General features: G+C 45.2%; 1 protein-coding gene across 4 annotated transcripts in view; it reads right to left on the reverse strand.

The window, feature by feature from the left end:
• Window positions 1–5,223: 5,223 nt before the first annotated feature.
• The window catches only part of LCLAT1 (lysocardiolipin acyltransferase 1), a 123,045-nt gene continuing 109,308 nt past the window's right edge, over window positions 5,224–18,960 (reverse strand). For all 4 annotated transcript variants that reach the window (XM_074863889.1, XM_074863885.1, XM_074863888.1 and 1 more), the window contains one exon: window positions 5,224–9,455. In XM_074863889.1, coding sequence (XP_074719990.1) covers window positions 8,947–9,455 — 509 coding nt within the window. In that variant the 3' untranslated portion in view covers window positions 5,224–8,946. The remainder of the gene's footprint in view (window positions 9,456–18,960) is intronic.

Below are 18,960 nucleotides of genomic sequence, written 5' to 3' on the forward strand. Positions count from 1 at the left end.
ATCTGATCTTTTCCAGTGTCCCTTGCTATCAGATTCAGGATGGAGTGGGGCAGAGGGCTGATCCCAAAGCAGGGAGCTCTGCTCTGGCCTTCACAGAAGCAAATAGCTGTGCTTTCGCTCCCAGACTGCTCCTCTCCTGACGTGTCGTGGCCTGCCACCAGGCACCAGGGTGAGAAAAAGGGACAACTGTGACCAGACAGAGACTCTCATGGCGCTGGGGCCCCTTTTCACCTGCAATAAGGGTCTGTGGCACAGTGGTGTGTGGCCCCAGCAGCAGCGCAGCCCCAGGAGATGGCCCCAGTCCTGCTGAACCACCTGGGAAGCAGGAGCTGCGTGACACATGCCGCTGGGCAGTGGCAGACTCAATGTAGAGCCCAAGGTCTTTGCCCTAAGGTCTTCAGTCCACCCGTGGAGCCACAGGTTTGGGGTGTCCCAGCCTGCAGCAGAGGACACCAAGCCCCACCGCTCCTTGTCCTCAGCGCCCTCCTCTACCTCTTGGCCTTAAATGATGCAGAAAGCCTGCTAAGGACTTTCCTGCTGGAAGGACTCAGCAGGAAGCTGCTAATGCAACCTCTCTTGCTCATCCACGGTACTCGTGTCCAACGGATAATAAAACCACAGGCTCCTTTCTCATTAATCCCTAATTAGACTCTCTCTCACTTACATAGCACTTTCTGTCATTAGCAGTGGAAAGCTGAGAGCCTGGCTTTAACCTTCACATGTTGTGAGGAGGCAGACCTGAACACCTTGCTGTGATCTTGCATAAAACATCTCTGTGCACTCACTCTCAGGGACTCTTGGAAAAGACCCCTCCCTTTCCCCAGCAAGGGTAGAAAAGCAAAACCTCTAGAGGAATGCAGCATCTACAGTGAGGAGGCTGGAAATGTCACACACACCCACTGGACACTTGACTGCTGAGTGACCTAAAGGTCAGGTTTGCTCTTGCACAGCTTCAAGAGCCCAAGTGATGGACCACAGAGCCCGATCCTGGCAGCTCATCCCAGCATGGAAACAGAGAAGGCAGCAAAAGCCATATGCTTCCAGCTGGACTGCTGCCTCCATCACTGCTCTTTATCAGTGGCTGGGAAGGAAAAGAAAGCTCCATCAGCACTTCTGCTGCAGAAGAGGCTTGCCAAGATCCCTCAGTGGGCTTTTAAGTTGTTGTACGGGAGAGTGGTCTGGCTGTGGCAGTGGGAGACTCAGAACAAGCTCATCTATCGTTGAGAGGGGGCCAGAAAAGCCCACACTGAGCTCTGTGCAGTCAGACTACTCCTAGAGCTTCAGTGTCTGAATTTAAAGCCAGGCTGGGCATGTGGTGTATAGTCTGAGGCACCCCACGCTCTGGGACCATACAGGTGTCCCCACACATGGTGCAGGAGCAGGAACAGAGCGAGAAGAGCAGAGATCACAACTAAACATCAGCCCTGATCTCACCCGTGTCAGACAAAAACCCACTGAATTATTAGGACTAACGCTCTGGGGGGTGCATGTGCTGGGCATGTACCAGGGACAGGAACAGACAGGCAGCTGAGTTATTGCACCCGGAATAAATACCTGGTCCTCACTGCTGCTAGCAAGGTGACATTTGCTGCCCATTATCCCAGCAGCTTGGGTCAGCTGCATCCTGTGCTGTCCTGCCTGCAACGGTGGGACTCACTGCCAGCCAAGGCCTCGGAGACCAGGAATAATACCTGTCCCAGATGGTCATGCAGCCTCAAACCTGTATGTGAGTGTTAGTGCCTGGTGTCAGACACATCCCTGGCTTGCAGTAAGTGGTATCTGTGCTGTCCCTACCCCTGGCCCACATTACCCACAGCATCTCTGAGAAGACCACCAAGGACACCCGAGTCTGTCGGTCAGCAGGTCTGTGCGCAGCCGCACCTTTCCCAAGTGCTCCTCTCCAGCTTCCCAGCTGGTGGCTGAAGCACTGGGGTCCTGCAGGACGATGCTCCATATCCCATTGTCCTCACGTTGGTGAAGATCTCACATTGTTCATGCAGTAGCCCAGCAAGATGAACCAGCTGGCACGTGTCCACGCAGGAGACCAGCAGCGGGTAAGGAAATGGATCCGGTCCCTCTCCTTGTGGGTCTCTCCAGGGGTAGACAGATGCAGAAAGCCTGTGATGTCAAGCAGTCCTCCACTCCTGCCTTGTGAGCCTGGCCAGCACGGCTTGATCCATGTAGGACAGCCGCTCCGGGATCACGTTCTCCTGCTTTAAGCAACTGAAGCTTAGAGGGTGCCCCAAAACCTTCTCCTCTCTTGCTCCTGGGAGGGCAAGAGGGGAAGGAAGGCGGAGAGCAAGAAAGGACTCAGAAAAGTTTAATTTGCTGCCAAAAGAGATTGTTTTGAGCATTTCCTTTAAATTGCTGGTTCTGCTCCTCCAGGGACTGGTGTTAAGGCCTGTTAGAAGCAGCATGAGTTCAGCTCCTGGGACTGCACACGGTAGTCTCATCTAACTGGACCCCAAGTGCTGGGAGCGGACCCCCTCCTGTCCTCACAGCAGAGGCAAGGTTTCCCTGTCATGACCCTGAGGCCAATCTACTGGCTCTGATGTTTTGTGCCCATCACAAAGCACTGACAAAAGCCCCTGAGAAGTGGGAACCTTCACTTAAGTAGCTATAAAAAGGGCACTTCTCGAGTGAAACAAGTTCAGAGCTGAGCTTGAGAGAGCTCTTTGAACAGCACTGGGCAGGGAGTCCAAAGCTGTAGGAAGCAAACCTGCAGACCTATCAGTGTGAACATTTCCACTCAAATCATTCCAGTGGATAATCTGGAAGGAAATCTAACTGCGGTGGTGGGGAGGGGCACAATGAGACAGCTCCTGACCAAGGAGGTGAGGGAGCACCTGGCTGCCAGGCGATGCACAGGTTGCACGAGGCAGCACCGCATTACAAGCGATTTTGCGAGCTTCTCCGGAAAGCTGGGCACCTCCCCAGGCTGCCGATGGGAATCTTAGTGACAGCAAGGGATTACTCTTCCTTAAAGAGCTCAGGGTCTTTCACAGCTGCCAGGACAAGAAACAGGAGGAGCTGTTCGCATGTCCTGAAACACAGGACATCAAGTGAGAAACTTTAGTATGGACAGAGGAGATATCACCCCGACTAGCTACAGGCATGTGTGGGCAATGCCAGCATATTTGGGCAGCCTGTCTGGTAAGAACATAAAGAGGCTCTTCCCAGGGCAGTCTGTGGGTCTCACTGTGAACCACCCCATGGAGGATGTTCATTCTCTCTCCACTTTCTCTAAAGATGTCTAAGTAAACAAGTCTCTTAATGTAGACCTTTTCCTTCAGCCCCTGAAGCAAGATGAGATGCTCCCAACCAGCTGTACGCAGCTTCCCCAGTGCCTCTATCCCATTATCCCTAACATTTCCCTTCGAGTCCAGTCTTAACCAACATCCATTCCTCTCACTCACTAGACACCCAGCAGCTCAAGCAGCAAGGCAAGCCTCGAAGGCAGGCAAAGAAATAACTCAGGGGTGTAGAGGGCCAAACCAGGCAGTGATGTTAGTGCCAGGTTATGACTCTGCAGAGAGCAAGTGCCCAGCGTTGCCTCCTGCTCCCCTGCAGCATCTTCTTGTGCTCTCACAGCCTGCAGCAGCTTATCCTTTTCTGCTGGGTGTTGTCCTGTGGACACAGAAGCAAGGCTAAGGCCTGAGCCCCTTTAGATCTTCCCTTTGGTGAGGCTGAAGGTGCTTCTCTGCTCCCTGCAGATGAGGGTGAAGGGGCTCTCACCTCCTCACTCTGACAAGCAAGATGGAGAGAGAAATTTAGGGAAGAGGGTGCTGACCACCAAAACCATTACACTCACACCAGCCCCTGCCTGCCCACCTCTCTCATGCAGCCCACCATGAAGTATCTCAGAAGGAGCAAACACCCTTCCTTCTGCTCCTGAGAGCAGCAATGCCTATCTGAGAAAATGCAGGCAGAGTTTTGCTTGAACTCCTCTTGTCAGTCTCCTGCATATCCCACCACCAGAGAAAATAGTCACCCCACATGAAGAACTCCAGAAAAAGGGATGACAAACCATACGGAGGCCAGACTGGAATAAAACAAAGACATCTGCTTAAAAATTCAGGGCCTATCTCCTGCTAAAGATGCTGGGACTTTTGAGAGGCCCAGCAAGGACAGAGGTGAGCTCTCTCTGCCTCTTGTGCATCTCAGCACAAACTCTCTCTAGGATGAGAGTCACTAAAGCATGTTATAAGCACAGACCGTGCTCCCAGCTCCCAGGAATAATTTCTGGTTGAGATAGCTTGTGGTCTGATTCAAAGTCCTCAGGAAATAAGACCACCTTTTATCCGCTGTATTGAACTGCAAAGGAGGTGTTTGGGGCAGCTAGAGGGTGAAAGCTTTGGCCTCCATTATTATTATTTTCTATAATGGCAGGTAAGCCAGAGAAACCAATTTTTTCATTGCATATTTCAGCTCTGAGGAGACAGAGAAAGTGACAACCATCTTTTCAGAGAGACAAGCCATTCAATGCAGAGCATGGCTCATTTTGACCTTTGGGACTAATCTGAATGCTCTGAGCATATGTAGACATTGTAAATATCATCTCCAGCTGTAGAAACTGCTACCAGGGTCTCCGTTTCTTGTGGTCTTTCTGACACATGCTCCCTGCTGGAGACGTGGGTGTTTTGCTAGGGCTGCTGCAGGGTGCAGCACTCATGGCAAGGCTATTCCCCATTAGGTAACGAGGAGCACAACAGCTCCTGACAAACACAGCCCTTGCCCTTCCACACCAGATTAGCATTCAGAGAACGGAGAGAGAAATCAAGGAGCATGTGATCTGAAGTTACATTAAAGACAGGTCCTCTAAGAACGTGAACCATGCCACAGATACATTCTTGTGTCAGTAATTACATGGGTGGTAACAGGATATAGCTAAATTGGAGGACTTACCTACGTATCATTAGCTAACATGCTCTTTTGAGCCACAACAATACTGGTTAAGCAGCAAAGCAAGGCTAAAATTGAGCTGCATGTCTTGCACACATCGCTTTACATGAAGAATCTAGAAGGCTGAGTCTGGCCAACTGCCCCTTTCCAACCTCCCATGGAGAGAAGGGAGACATAGCACCCCAACAGCCACAAACCATGGGTTGAGCACCCGAACGGACACCAGTCTGCCCAAAACAGCCAGCCATATAATTGAAGATAAGGTTTGTTCCTTATGAGTGCATACAGAATGCGTCACACAGTAAAAAGAAAACAGCAAAATTAAACACATGCAATGCTTCAGGTCTTTATTGTTGCTGTAGAGTAACTGGTACGTGGTTAAAACATTCTAATATAATCAGTGAACTCTGAAAACTAAGGCTTTCTGTAGGTTTGTAGTATCCTGGTGTTTCCTTTCACACAGTGTACATATAAAATCAAGTTATAAAAACACGGATCTTTTTTAAACAACACAGATTGATGCAATGCACAAAACTAGGAACTACATTTCATATGATCAAGACAACATCTTAAAGACCAGCTTTGGGCCTTGCAGCTTTGAAGCCAAGAGAGAAATGTCTTGGTCTGGTGTCCTGCTACCCAGATGAGCTTGATGACAAACGCAGATGGCAGGATTTCAACCTTCTGTTCCGAGCAGAGAGAAGGAAAACCCTGATGCTGATGGGGAAACATCTGATTGAACAAACGAGAGCAGTATCCTTAAAGCACGTCACTGATCTCAAATAACATAAGCAAGACTTACAGGTCCCGTAGAGAGAGCAATCACTGCTGAGCAGTGCGGCTGCTGGGACTACGAGAGAAGGTGAGCCATGACAAACGTGCTAATGAGCGAGACAAGTCTCGGTGCCAATATGCCTTCCATGAAAGAGAGGCAGGGTGCGATTCCTGGAGTACTAGCACCTTTAACCTAACAGCATTGAAAACATTTCAAAGTGATTTACCCAACACAGAATCACAGGATCGTTTAGGTTGGAAAAGACCTTTAAGATCATTGAGTCCAACTGTTAATCTAACACTGCCAAGTCCACCACTAAACCACGTCCCTAAGTGCCATCTTATACTCTGAATAGGGAAACAGGGTAAGAACAAAATAGTCTCAAAAAAAAATGTATATTAGAACCCTTTGCGTAAAAAGTTACATTTTGACCAAAGAGAAAAAAAAGCATTTGCAGAAATATCCTCCTCCAGTTCCTTAACTACTTTTTAAACAAAGAAGCTTCTACAGCCACATAGTTTTTGCTTTTTATTCATTTTTTTCCCATGCTTGCATTTCTAATTGAGATGGAAAATGATGCACATAATCTGAAAATTTACGTCAGTCACCAAGCCAACACCCTCCCTGTGAGAGGAGGATTCTTCACTTGCCATGTGCCACCCCACATCATGGTGTCAGGCATTGCAAATGTGACATTAGCAGCTGACAAGAAGATTATTCTTTCCCTTCAATCCAAATACATGAGAGAAGAGGATGAATTACAGATTTGCAGGATGTTTACCACATTACAGTAGGTTACGTGTTTGGCTCCAGCTAGGAAAAAAACCCTTGTAAGGGTCAATGATGGATTGCATTTGATTTAATTTTCAGAGCCCAGCTCTAATCACACACAGACGTAAATTTTTCACCACTCCATCACCAAGACTCACGCTGATGTTCCTGATAGATCTGATGACACCACAAAGTTCTCTGAGTGACTGAGAAAAGTAAAGCTGGTATTTATGTCACCAACATACATAACCTGTCCTCCGAAGCCATTCCTGAAGATTATGTTAAGGCTATTGGAGTAGGCTGGCCATGGTTACTCCTGGTATGAAAGCACAGCCGTGGCTCAGGACAGACTAGAAGCAGCCTTTTAAATCTCCTCTGCATGAACCATAAATGAGGTTTTTAGGTTTTCCCTTGCAGCGAGTTACCTGGATGTGCTGGGAACTGCACCAAAACAGAGTATTAGGAGAAGAAAAACCAGGCTATGTAGATTTAAGCTGCAACCATGCCTTTGATATCACAGAACTATGTTTAAAAAAGTCCTCATAGTGCAGAAAGGACCTCCTTCCACTCGTGACAATGAAACACCAGTCGTCAGGTACACAAATATAAATATGAAAAATCATTAAGAAACATAACCCTAAATATAAACCTAGTTTTATTTACTTTTAAGAAAAAAAGGATTAAAAAAATTAGAGTAAAACAGATGGCTTCAAGTACTTTTCGCATAATAAACAGTTATTATAAGCATAGACTAAAAAAATATTTGTCGCCTTGCAAGGGACAGTTGAATAGAGGCTGGTGATTCGTTCAAAAATGGCCTTTGATACAAACACATCAGACAACATGTTTAGTGTTGGAATTTAGAAGAAAACAAACGTGTCTACCATGCTGACCCACTGACTGAGATATTCAGCACTGTACAAGTTACACTTTGCACTCTGTACTTTCACATTTCATGGCAATGCCACTCAACATACGGAGCCAGGCCATCTCGGTGTAGCTCAAACAAGCCTTCATCCAATAAACAACAAATACATAGTAAGTCAGGAAGGTTTTGCAGCAATGCGGTTGATCAAGTGGTCTAACATTTCTGAGGCTGAAAGACAAATCTAACCTGAAGTGTCTCCTAAGTGCTGGCAACATTTGTCTCTTTTACTATGTGAGCATAAACACTACTTTTATTATATATGACAAGGAATACACTTGAAAGTGCCTTGTCTGAGTTTAAGCCTTCAGATTTTCTGAATGTCATGAAAATAAGGCAAAGTGTTACAGTGGGAGCCCCAAAAGAACCCCCAAAAAATTGTGAAGGAGATTGGAAAAGCAATGATGTCATCAAGCAATCTAAGAGAATACTGCAAAGCGAAGATGTACCTCAATTTTCCTGTGCTGTGCTAAGTCTGAAACCCATCTCCTGTACCTATCAGGAGACAACCATTGCATCAGATGCATTGCAACAGGTCTGGCTGACATGCCTGGAACAAGCAGTCCTTCTACTTATCTACAGGGACACTTGAAATGCCTAAGGAAGCAATGTGAAAACCAAAATACATACTTAAAAAAAGAAGATATCTTGCCTTACTTTGAAAAATAAATAAAATGTTTTCCACCAAATATTGTCTACAAGGACACCTTTTTGAAAAACATATGCCAGCTCCTTAGAAACAGACACTTATTTTTGCCTCTACAAGAAAAAAGCACCAATAAACCAACAAAGAAACCAGCTCCCCTATCCCGCAGCTCTGTATACTACAGTAGGAACAAGTCTCCCACAGCTAACAGGTAGACCAAAACAGTATGAGACAGTGAGAAACCAAAAGTCAGCTGCATAGGTCTATTAAATAATCAGTTAAGACTTAAAAGGAGGCAGAGCCAGCACTGTTTTCGGTACTACAACACAAGACTGCAAGGCTTCAGAATCCTTCTGAGTGACCAAGCCAGAATGGTTGGATAGTGGTAAGTTCAGTAGTGTTTGGAAAAGCTTATGTGAAAATATTATTTTAAAATAAGTCTGAATATTTGCAATAGAAAAAAGAAACAGAACAACTTATCCTCCAACTTCCACCTACCATCAAAACATCGTTAAACCTACCAGCTTTCCAAATCTGGTGCTTACGTTACAACAATGTGATTATACAGACATTGTACATCTGTCTCTCAGCTGGACAGTTTGGGTTTCCACATGAAAGTTCAGTGCATGTCACATTTATTAACATCCTTACGATTGTTCAATAATCCAGCAATTTGTTTCTTAATTACAGCAGAATGCAGTTGCTAGCTGCTTGCAAGAGCAATGTTGAAATTACATTCAGAGATAAAAACTACCATTTTCACGTGTACCAATAACTAACATTTTTCTTTCTCTTCACAGAATCAAGTGCAAATGTCTAACAATGGCGATAGTAAAAGAGAATTCTCATGCAAAAATTCTTCCCTGTGCATAAAATTTGCAGGACATCTCAAAACCACCTATTTTTTTGTTTTTCCCTACCCTGGAACTAATTGTTTTTCATTTTCATGTCGTGAAATCTCTGTTGCTTTTTAAAATACCGATGACAAGCGAGTTCAATTAGTTCCAGCCCACCAAATATCTTTTGCTGCACAACAAAGACGATGATCATGGCTGCAAAGTACCATCGTGCAAAGCTGTACAGGTACAGCAGTGCAAGCATACCCGGTGGGAACAGCGTCCAATACAGGAGTGAGATGCACTTAACTGCGAGGACCCTGAGCTCAGATTTACATGGTGGAATAATGCTTTGCCCTGTTGCACTGAAGCATTTTCCACCTTCATAGAAGTGTCGGAGTCTCTCCTCTTTCTCTTCCCAACGCTTCCGGCACCAAAGCTGCAGCTCCTCCTTAGAAGTGGGCACTGTCTCTATGGGATACCTCTGGACATGGAAGTGAATCTCCTTTGGGAAGTTTCCATTCAGAAGGTGCTTCTCTGTCTGAGGAATATTTTGGGGGTATGCCACAGTTATGTCATGGATAGCATCGAGATTGTCACCTAGAAGAAAGGTAGGACAGAAAAAAAGATCAATACAGATCATGCAGTGGTCAGAACACTAATTTGCTTCAAGGCATGATTGAAAACTGTCCAAATTGTGGCAGAAATCCCAAAGATAAGTTAGCTATGCAGAGTATGTTTTATCTGCTAGAATCTCTAAAGGCTGAGAGGTCAAACTTTTCCCAATCCTTACCCATTCTGAATCTGAGCAAAAAACTTTGGGAACAAAATTATACATGGTACAAACTAATGTAGACTTACAACAGTGAGAGGATAAAGTCAGATTTAGAAAAGATGTACGTCTGGTCTTGGATAAAGAGCACAGTATGTGAGACTAATCTTCAATTATTCATACCTGTGTTGCAAGCTGAAATTGCTTTTAACTAATGAAATACAACTTAGTGCGTGTTCCTGTGAACACTGAAAAAGATTCAGTTTGATCTGGTGCAAGCAGCATACACAATCCTAATTCCCTGAAGATTGAGGAAACATACACAAAGCATATATCAGCTAAATATCAGGAGCTCATTAAATCCAGGGTATCTCACAAAGGATGAGGAGTATCTCTGTAGCTCAGTCAGCTTTGCAGAGCACTCCAGTTAACACAATTTCTTTAAATCTGACTAGCCAGTACTGTAAGGAGGTGAGCTGCTGCTTACTGCACGCCAGTACAGCATAAATGGTGGAGAAGCCCAGCTTTAAGTAAAACACATACAGTACAGTTAGCTATTAGGGTAAAGTAAGTATAGTTAACCGTTTAAAAAACAATTGCAGATTAGAAATTCAAGGGAATACTGATGCAAAAACCCTCTACTCTTCATTACCATGCCTGACTGAGCCAACACGCTTGAAAGGACACCAGTATTGCCAAAGTGGGGCTTGCTAGTACATCTTTGTACTAAGTATTTTTACATTTTGCACTTCCTAAATACCCTCTTTATCCCCCGGCCTCTGACCAGACATTCTTTTTAGATTTCATAAAATAAATTCTGCTAGTGTAAAACTGATCTAAAAATAGGCACATGGTGCACTGGATGTTGCATAACTGTTAAATTCTGCCAGCAGTGATTTATCCTGCTGTTTTTATTTGGCTGGCTGGCTGGCTTGGGGCAAAAGAGAATTGGAGACTAAAAGCTGTCTCCAGTTGCAGCGACTGAAGACTTTTGTTCTCATAGATGATGTCACTTCTTGCAAAGATGATCAAAACCTGCTCTCTAGCCTCGCTCCCCCTTTTCATTTGCTCCCCTTTCCTGGCATTTTGGCTTTCCTTTACAGCTCTAAAAATGACAGGGACAGAACAGAAAGTTACTTTAAAAGGCCATGTTTAAAATTATGTATCTAAAGTTCAACTCCAAAATATCACAAGAGGGGGAAAAACCCTATTCAGCCTTTCAGAGTATTTTATAACTGTTCTGTCTTATAATGATCTCTGTCGGACAGTTTTGTGGCAGGTTACCTGGGATTTTAAAGAGCTATATATGGCTCCTAGGAGGTCTGTCAGAGCAAAACTCAGTACTCGAGCTTTTGTCTAGCTATGGGATCCCATCCTATCTAAGCAGAGAATCACTGTATTCTGCACAGGTAAAACCTTTCAGATTTCCTTCCAAGAGATGCCAAAATTGAACATGTCTCAGAAACCCAGCCCTTACAAGGGAAACGATGGCCAACCTGCCACACCTTAGCACAAAGCACTTTCATTTTGAGAACAGCTTGCATTTTTCCTCTCCCTACTCCAAATATTTCTGTTATCAGAATATACCAAATATCCTACAGGACTGACATCCCCTAATTCCTGGTCCAGTCAGAGGAAGGGCTGCTACACATGCCTCTAAGAGATATCCATCTCTAAATATATCTTCCTTCTGATCCTCCATAGCCCTCTAGGCCCTAGTGGCACATAAAACCTACACACTTTACCTCAAGAGGGAGACCAGAAAAGTCCAGTTTTCCCGAGACCCTCGTAGGAAAAAAGCCTTCTATGAAAAGATGTTTTGGCTACGCAAGTTTCTTAGCCATCTTGCAGTCATTTGTGTCTTTGCAGCTAAAAAGTCAGTCTGCCATTACATGCAAATGTTCTTGAAAAATCAAGGCTTTACACATAAAGACCACTGGCATACAGGCCATCGGCAATAAATCATCAGATTTACTTAAGACACACATTTTCTGACTCTGTGCAAGTGTTGGACTGGCAGGACTGGGCACGACTCCCTGCACCCACACAGCTGGTCTGATCCCTTCAGCGTGCAGATGTATTTCTGCCTGTGAATTCATAAGCAGAAACAGGGAAGCCTCTACTCCTTACCTATGGATCTGTAGCATCCCCAGATACCTTCCAGAAGCGCTTCACACTAGACTGTAAAAGGTCTACACTACATTATGGCTTCTAAATTAGCTACTCAGGACAAAGTCCAAAGAGCTGCGTACAGGAACGAGTGCAGAGGAGGGCAACAAAGCTGGTGAAGGGCCTGGAGAACAAATCCTGTGAGGAGAGATTGAAGGAGCTGGGACTGTTTAGTTTGAGGAAGAGAAGGCTGAGGGGAGACCTCATCACTCTCTACAGCTACCTGAAAGGACATTGTAGAGAGGTTGGTGCTGGTCTCTTCTCACAGGTGATTAGTGACAAAACAAGAGGGAGTGGCTTTAAACTCCAACAGGAGAGGTTTAAACTGGACATTAGGAAAAAATTTTTCACAGAAAGAGTGGTCAGACAGTGGAATAGGCTGCCCAGGGAGGTGGTGGAGTCACCATCCCTGGCTGTGTTTAAGGGTCACTTAGATGAGATGCTGGGGGATATGATGTAGGGGAGAACTTTGCAGAGTAGGGCTGATGGTTGGACTCGATGATCCCAAGGGTCTTTTCCAACCTGAATGATTCCGTGATTACTTTCTGCATTACAAATGGGGAAACTGAGGCAAAGGATGACTATGTGTCCTGTTCAGTATGTCCAGCTTGAACTAGTACCTCCTAACTCCCAGGTGCAAGGTTCACCTATTAAAGTGTATTTTACACAAGAAGAAATGAAATTTCAAAGTAGATTTAGCATATACAAAAGCACAGAAACATCAGAAAGAGAGACCAGAATACCAGGTTTCATATGCAAGAGGATTAGAGCCTTTCTCAACAGGGCCCTTGTTTGGGTCATACATATTTAAAAACTCCACACACATGGCAGCCTGAAGCTTTAATTCCTTGGCAAGGCAAGCATGTGGAAAGGACCAGCTTCAATCAGTTTTCTACAGCTGCTGAAAGAAGCATGCCCTGCTAGTGTTACGTGCAGTAAAGCTGCGGGATCCACAATGCACACTTGAACAAAAAGGTTCTGCATATTCTCTGTTGATTTATCAACGGCATCTTTTAATATGGACAGGGTTAATGCATCACTGTCAAGCACGCTATAAGTGGATCTGTTAAAAAGAAGAAAAGTCACCGCAGCAGACGAAGGCAGACCATTCATGAGCAGGGACAAAAATCCATTAGGCTATGTTTAATAAGGCGCTTTTGAACCTGCATCCTTGACTAGAGCATCTTTCCTGTCTCCGTTTCCCTCTGAAGTTAAGCCCGTTGCCTCTGCAGTCTGGAGATACCTTACAGCACATGTTTCAGATCAATAGCAAGGTGCCAGTCAACCAGCAAAAGAAAGTGATCCTAAGTGAAGACACAGGGCACTCACTGATTTTAAAGATTTTTTTTCCACCTGAATTTAAAGATCTGCTTAAAAAAACTGCTTCTGCACATTTTAAGAAGAAACTTTCCTAAGGGAAGACACATCATTCTACTTCTCTAGTGGGTCAAAAATGAAGTAGTGTTCATAGTTCAGAGAAGCTGTCAGTGGACAAACCATTTTTGGTAGGGAGGTGATAGTCCCCCTGTACTCTGCACTGGTGAGGCCACACCTCGAGTATTGTGTCCAGTTTTGGGCACCTCAATACGAGAGGGATATCGAGGTGCTGAAGCGAGTGCAGAGGAGGGCAACGAAGCTGGTGAAGGGCCTGGAGAATAAATCCTGTGAGGAGAGATTGAAGGAGCTGGGACTGTTCAGTTTGAGGAGGAGAAGGCTGAGGGGAGACCTCATCACTCTCTACAGCTACCTGAAAGGACATTGTAGAGAGGTTGGTGCTGGTCTCTTCTAACAGGTGATTAGTGACAGAACAAGAGGGAATGGCTTTAAACTGCAACAGGGGAGGTTTAGACTGGACATTAGGAAAAAATTTTCACAGGAAGAGTGGTCAGACAGTGGAATAGGCTGCCCAGGGAGGGGGTGGAGTCACCATCCCTGGATGTGTTTAAGGATCGTTTGGATGAGATGTTGGGGGATATGGTGTAGGGGAGAACTTTGTAGAGTAGGGCTGATGGTTGGACTCGATGATCCCAAGGGTCTTTTCCAACCTGAATGATTCTATGATTTTTGCAATGCTTTTAGTGACATCAAAGGGATCTTTATCCTGCATGTATCCACATGCCATTGGGGAAGGAATGAAGGACAGGGGAAATCCAATAATGTTCACAGTTTTGCATCTGAAATCTAATTAAGCTAAGAAACTGCCATTAAGGCTAAAATGTCAGGCAGGTAGCCCAGGCCTTCAGGACAAAGAGACACCAGTTTCAGTAGCTTTACAGTCTCACGACTTTCCTCCTGCAGTAGTAAAACTATATATCCTTCATACCCATGAACAATATTCTGTCCTATGCTTTATAAAAGTACCTCAGGAAAGGAAAGGTTAGTACAGTGCTCAGGAGTGAATATAAAGTTTATCTGTAGTAACTGTTAAGTGGCTATAAACTGCCTACCATGCAGATGATCATTAATCCATGTGGTGGTCTCCATTTTGGGATGACAAGATGTCTCAAAAGCACTATTCTTTTTCTTTTTAAACTTTCTGTGCTCCAATCAAAGTTATTTATACTTCAGGCTCTGTTGATACACATTACTTCAAGCGACTACAATGCACAGCTGGTTGCTTTAGGCATTGCACTCTGAGGTGGCAGAGGAAGAACTTACCAGGCTCTGACCAGAGTAATAGCAGAGAAAGAGGCTTTCTTTTAAAAAAACATTTCCACGGAAAAATTGGGACATTTTCTTTTACTACACTAGCTGATCCAGCAGAATTTTTATTCTATGTTAGAAGCTGCAGCATCTGGTGGCCCAGCAGAGGTGAGGCTGCTGCAACACTCTGCCCCAGCTAGGAGCAAGTCAGCACGTATTCCCAACACACACACAAATACACACGTACAATGCACAGGCACAGCCAGCCAGCCGTGGATCAACATGGACAGAAAACACAGCACCCAAGCAAACAATGGCCTCATCGTGTTCCCCTCCCTGGTCGATTAGGATAAAGGTCTGTCAGTGGGAATTATATACATATATACAGGCTATGGATCCCTCCAGCAACTGGCCACAGTCTATGCTGCATCTGGCCCTGGGTCTTCCCAGGTGTTGGCACCTGGACACATGAGCCCCTGGGGCCACAGCCCCTCTCCAGTGGCTGGTGCAGACCCCTTGCACGGACACACACGCACTGTTGATCCCTCCAGTAACTGTCCTTAGTCAGTAGCCTATCTCTGGATTCTCTCTTCTCCAGTTGCATTATGAAGAGACAAACATACAAACTGGTCTCAGTTGACCCCAGACCCCACAGTATCCTCAGTCAGTGGACTGCACCTTGCAGTCCCTCCAGTAGCCAAATTGTGACCGTCTGGCCTCTCTGACATCTGATCAAGACTTATAGCTGCTTTGACACCTGGCTCCCAAGCCTCTTACCTTCCTCGCCTGCTAGTCCTGCTCCACAGTCACTAGTGCTCACACACTGACATACCCACCCACACGACAGACATGAACCCTAGTCTCCCCAGTTGCTGGCATTTAGACCTCCATACGCACCCACAGAGTCCCCTCACCCAGGAAAATAGTTAGAAATGGGGTTTAATGATAAGATGGGGCAGACTGGACTGATGAGGCACAAGGTGTAGCCAGGCAAGTGTACTGACCAGCTTCATTTACATGTGACCAGCCCTTTTACCCCTTATTCCTCTATTTTCCCAAACTTGTTCCTCCCAAACTACCCTCAACCATCTCTTTCTCCACTTTTTGGTTCCTCCCTTAAATATCCCATAATAAATTTTGCACAATCCCCAAACATTCCTCCTGGGCATCCTGTAGTGAGTCCCAGAGCCCTGCAAGCAGTAACGCCCCTCAGTCTGTAAGGTGATGGACAGGAGCCTCTCTCATTGACTCACTGTGATGGGTGTCACCCTTGGCCCACTGGCCGATGGCTCCCCCGTGACAGCCCTCAAAGGAGCCAGGGTAGGGGCTCTGTTTCTCCATCTGGGTTTTCCCTGCCTGCCCTTGTGCCTCTGTGCTCCTTTGCACGTGCACAGACAAACCTTTTATCTCCCCACCTATTATAAAACCTTACAACCAAGAGCCTCTTACTAGATTCAAAATAAAGATGTCATAGGTAAAATGAAAATGACTTTTAATTGTGTGTGTTCAATATTACCATGTCATCACAGTATTTTAATCCCGGGGGGGAAAAAAACAGCCTGAATGTAAAAGACAGGATTAAATTATTTTCAGCTTCTTTCACACACATTCGCAAAGAGAATACTGCAAGGCAGCTGCAATTGGTGAAAACTGCCAGAAGTGATGTTCAGCCACAGCACAGTCCTAAATAAGTGGGCTGGCTGGACAGACCCATGCCCTCTGCTATAAGCATCGCTTGGGTGCTCAAGCACTGCTCGTTCCTCAGTTATGATCCACATCAATGACAAGGACACTTTCTTGCTCATACCCAGGACCGAGCAATGCTGAGCAAGCTCACTGTGAGACAAAAGGATCTATACAAGCAGTGACTTGAGGGTCACAGAATCACAGAATTGTCTAGGTTGGAAAAGACCTTGAAGATCATCCAGTCCAACCATCAACCCAACATTAACAGTTCCCAACTACACCATATCCCTAAGCGCTATGTCGACCCGACTCTTAAACACCTCCAGGGATGAGGACTCCACCACCTCCCTGGGCAGCCCATTCCAACGCCTAACAACCCGTTCTGTAAAGAAATGCTTCCTAATATCCAGTTCTAAACCTTCCCTGGTGCAACTTGAGGCCATTCCCTCTTGTCCTGTCCTTGTTACTTGGTTGAAGAGACTCATCCCCAGCTCTCTGCAACCTCCTTTCAGGTAGCTGTAGAGGGCGATGAGGTCTCCCCTCAGCCTCCTCTTCTCCAGACTAAACAACCCCAGTTCCCTCAGCTGCTCCCCATCAGACCTGTGCTCCAGACCCTTCACCAGCTTCGTTGCCCTTCTCTGGACACGCTCGAGTAATTCAATGTCCTTTTTGTAGTGAGGGGCCCAAAACTGAACACAGTCATCGAGGTGCGGCCTTACCAGTGCCGAGTACAGGGGTAAGATCCCTTCCCTGTCCCTGCTGGCCACGCTATTTCTGATACAAGTCAGGATACCATTGGCCTTCTTGGCCACCTGGGCACACTGCTGGCTTTTTAATTTAATGGACAAATCAAAACAAAGATTTGGAAGAGAAGCTCTTAAATCCAAAATGACCGTCAGTGAGCCAAAAATGAGGATGCACCCCAGGCAAATCCATGCAATGAACTGCTCAGACTCTCAGCAGCCTGGAAGATGAACAGACAGCCAAGTCTCCTTGACATTAACAGTGGTGGCTATTACCCATTTCCATCCCTAGCAAGGATCTCAAAAGCTGTAATTTGTCCCACTTTAGTTATTACTGACATTACTTTAAATCATACAAGGATTACACAGTCTCTTCTCCTGCATTGATCCAGCAGAGAAGATGCTATTCTTAACCACAGTACATCACAGAACAGCACACCGATGAGTTGTTGAGCCAGAATGGGGAGAGGTATACTGAGATGCTCTCAACAAAATATTCATGATCACCTTAAAATAAGCTGTTCTGTGAAAAGTAGGACCAATATGTGAGGCCCTTGTCCATTCCACCTTGCACCACAATATAACTGTGACTGCTTCCTCCTGCAAAGCAGCATACCTCTCCCTTCATCACACAGCTCCAGATGCATCATATTTCCTGGCTTCCATGAAACACTGGGTGTAGCTCCCCCACCCACCCCTTAGTATCCTCAATCTTACACACATTTCTGTTGGAAACCCAATAGGAGGAGGCTTGGCCTTTCTGTAAATAAATGGATCAGCAGCATAATCAAAGCAGAGATGGAAACAAGTAGAATAAAATTAGTTATGTTTCACGATATCTTAGTATTGTACATTAGCTTTGAAACAAAGATACATTTTTGAACATTAAAACAAAAGCCATCTAAAACTGCTTCCTGGGAAATATTACTGTCTTGGCTCCTGAGGTTTGAGTCGTTTTTCTTTGAGAACACAGTATCAGGAGGGAGCAGCGTCAAGGATTTACAGCCCCTCCTGAGAAGTATCATCCTTGTGAAGATTTAAAACTTCAGGCAGCCCTCTTTAAAGCAGCGGTGTCGGCCAGGGTTAATCTAAATCACTTTCAACTCAGTAGTTATTGGAAATCTTTTTTGGGTAAGTGTAGCAATCAAATAAGCAAACAAAAAAAGACAGAATGATAATGCTGGCCTTGATTAACATAGAAGAACGATCCTGCATACCAATTCTTTCTCCAGCTATCCAATTTTCCACCAGCATTGTGATACAAGGAGATAGGAAGACCTTCCACCTGCAGACATGTAGGAGTTTAGGAAACAGCACCTCTTGTCCTTAAGGGTGGAAGCCTGGGGAAGGGACAGCCCTGGATGCTTTCTGCTCCCCAGCAGGAAGGAGCTGTGCTCTGGGTGCTGCACAAGGGGAGTAGAGGACTACTAGGAATGGCCACAAGGTACTGACAACCTGACTGGTACAAAGATTGAGAGAAATAAGGACATCCTCATAGCTATTAGCAAGCATTAATTCTTTTTTTAAACACATTTAAATCACACAGTTTTGCAACCTGATGCCTCATCTCGTTAATATGTAAAACAATACCACTAACTGAAGTTATTGGGGGGAATCTGCTTTGACTTTGAAATCTCTGTAAATACCTCATTTAATTATTTTAAGACCACATGGGAATGTTATCATCATCTAATCTGATCTCCTGAATAACACAGGCCACAGGAGCTTATGCAGAATGCTTTCTGTTTTGCCATTGGACATTGTAAGACAGACATCCTGTGCTGCCTTAAAGCTTTTAACATGAGATAGGCAATTCTTCTAATTAACTGGGGGGAGGTGTGTGCGTGTACATTACTTCAATACTTTCATTTCCTGACCATAAAACTGTGCTAAACTATAGAGCTGTCTGTGTTCATGTGGTTGTGTCAGTCTGATCTGCCAACCTCCTAAATTGCTCCTGAACAAACTAAACCTACCAAGCTTCTGAAATCTCAATATGAAGTGTGTTTTTAAAAGCTCAAATCCATGTTGAAGCCTTCAATCTCTTCCAATATTTCAACATACTTTTCAAAGTGTGGGTGCTAGAACCAGG

The sequence above is a fragment of the Strix uralensis genome, chromosome 3, assembly GCF_047716275.1.
Source record: "Strix uralensis isolate ZFMK-TIS-50842 chromosome 3, bStrUra1, whole genome shotgun sequence".
Classification (NCBI taxonomy): domain Eukaryota; kingdom Metazoa; phylum Chordata; class Aves; order Strigiformes; family Strigidae; genus Strix; species Strix uralensis.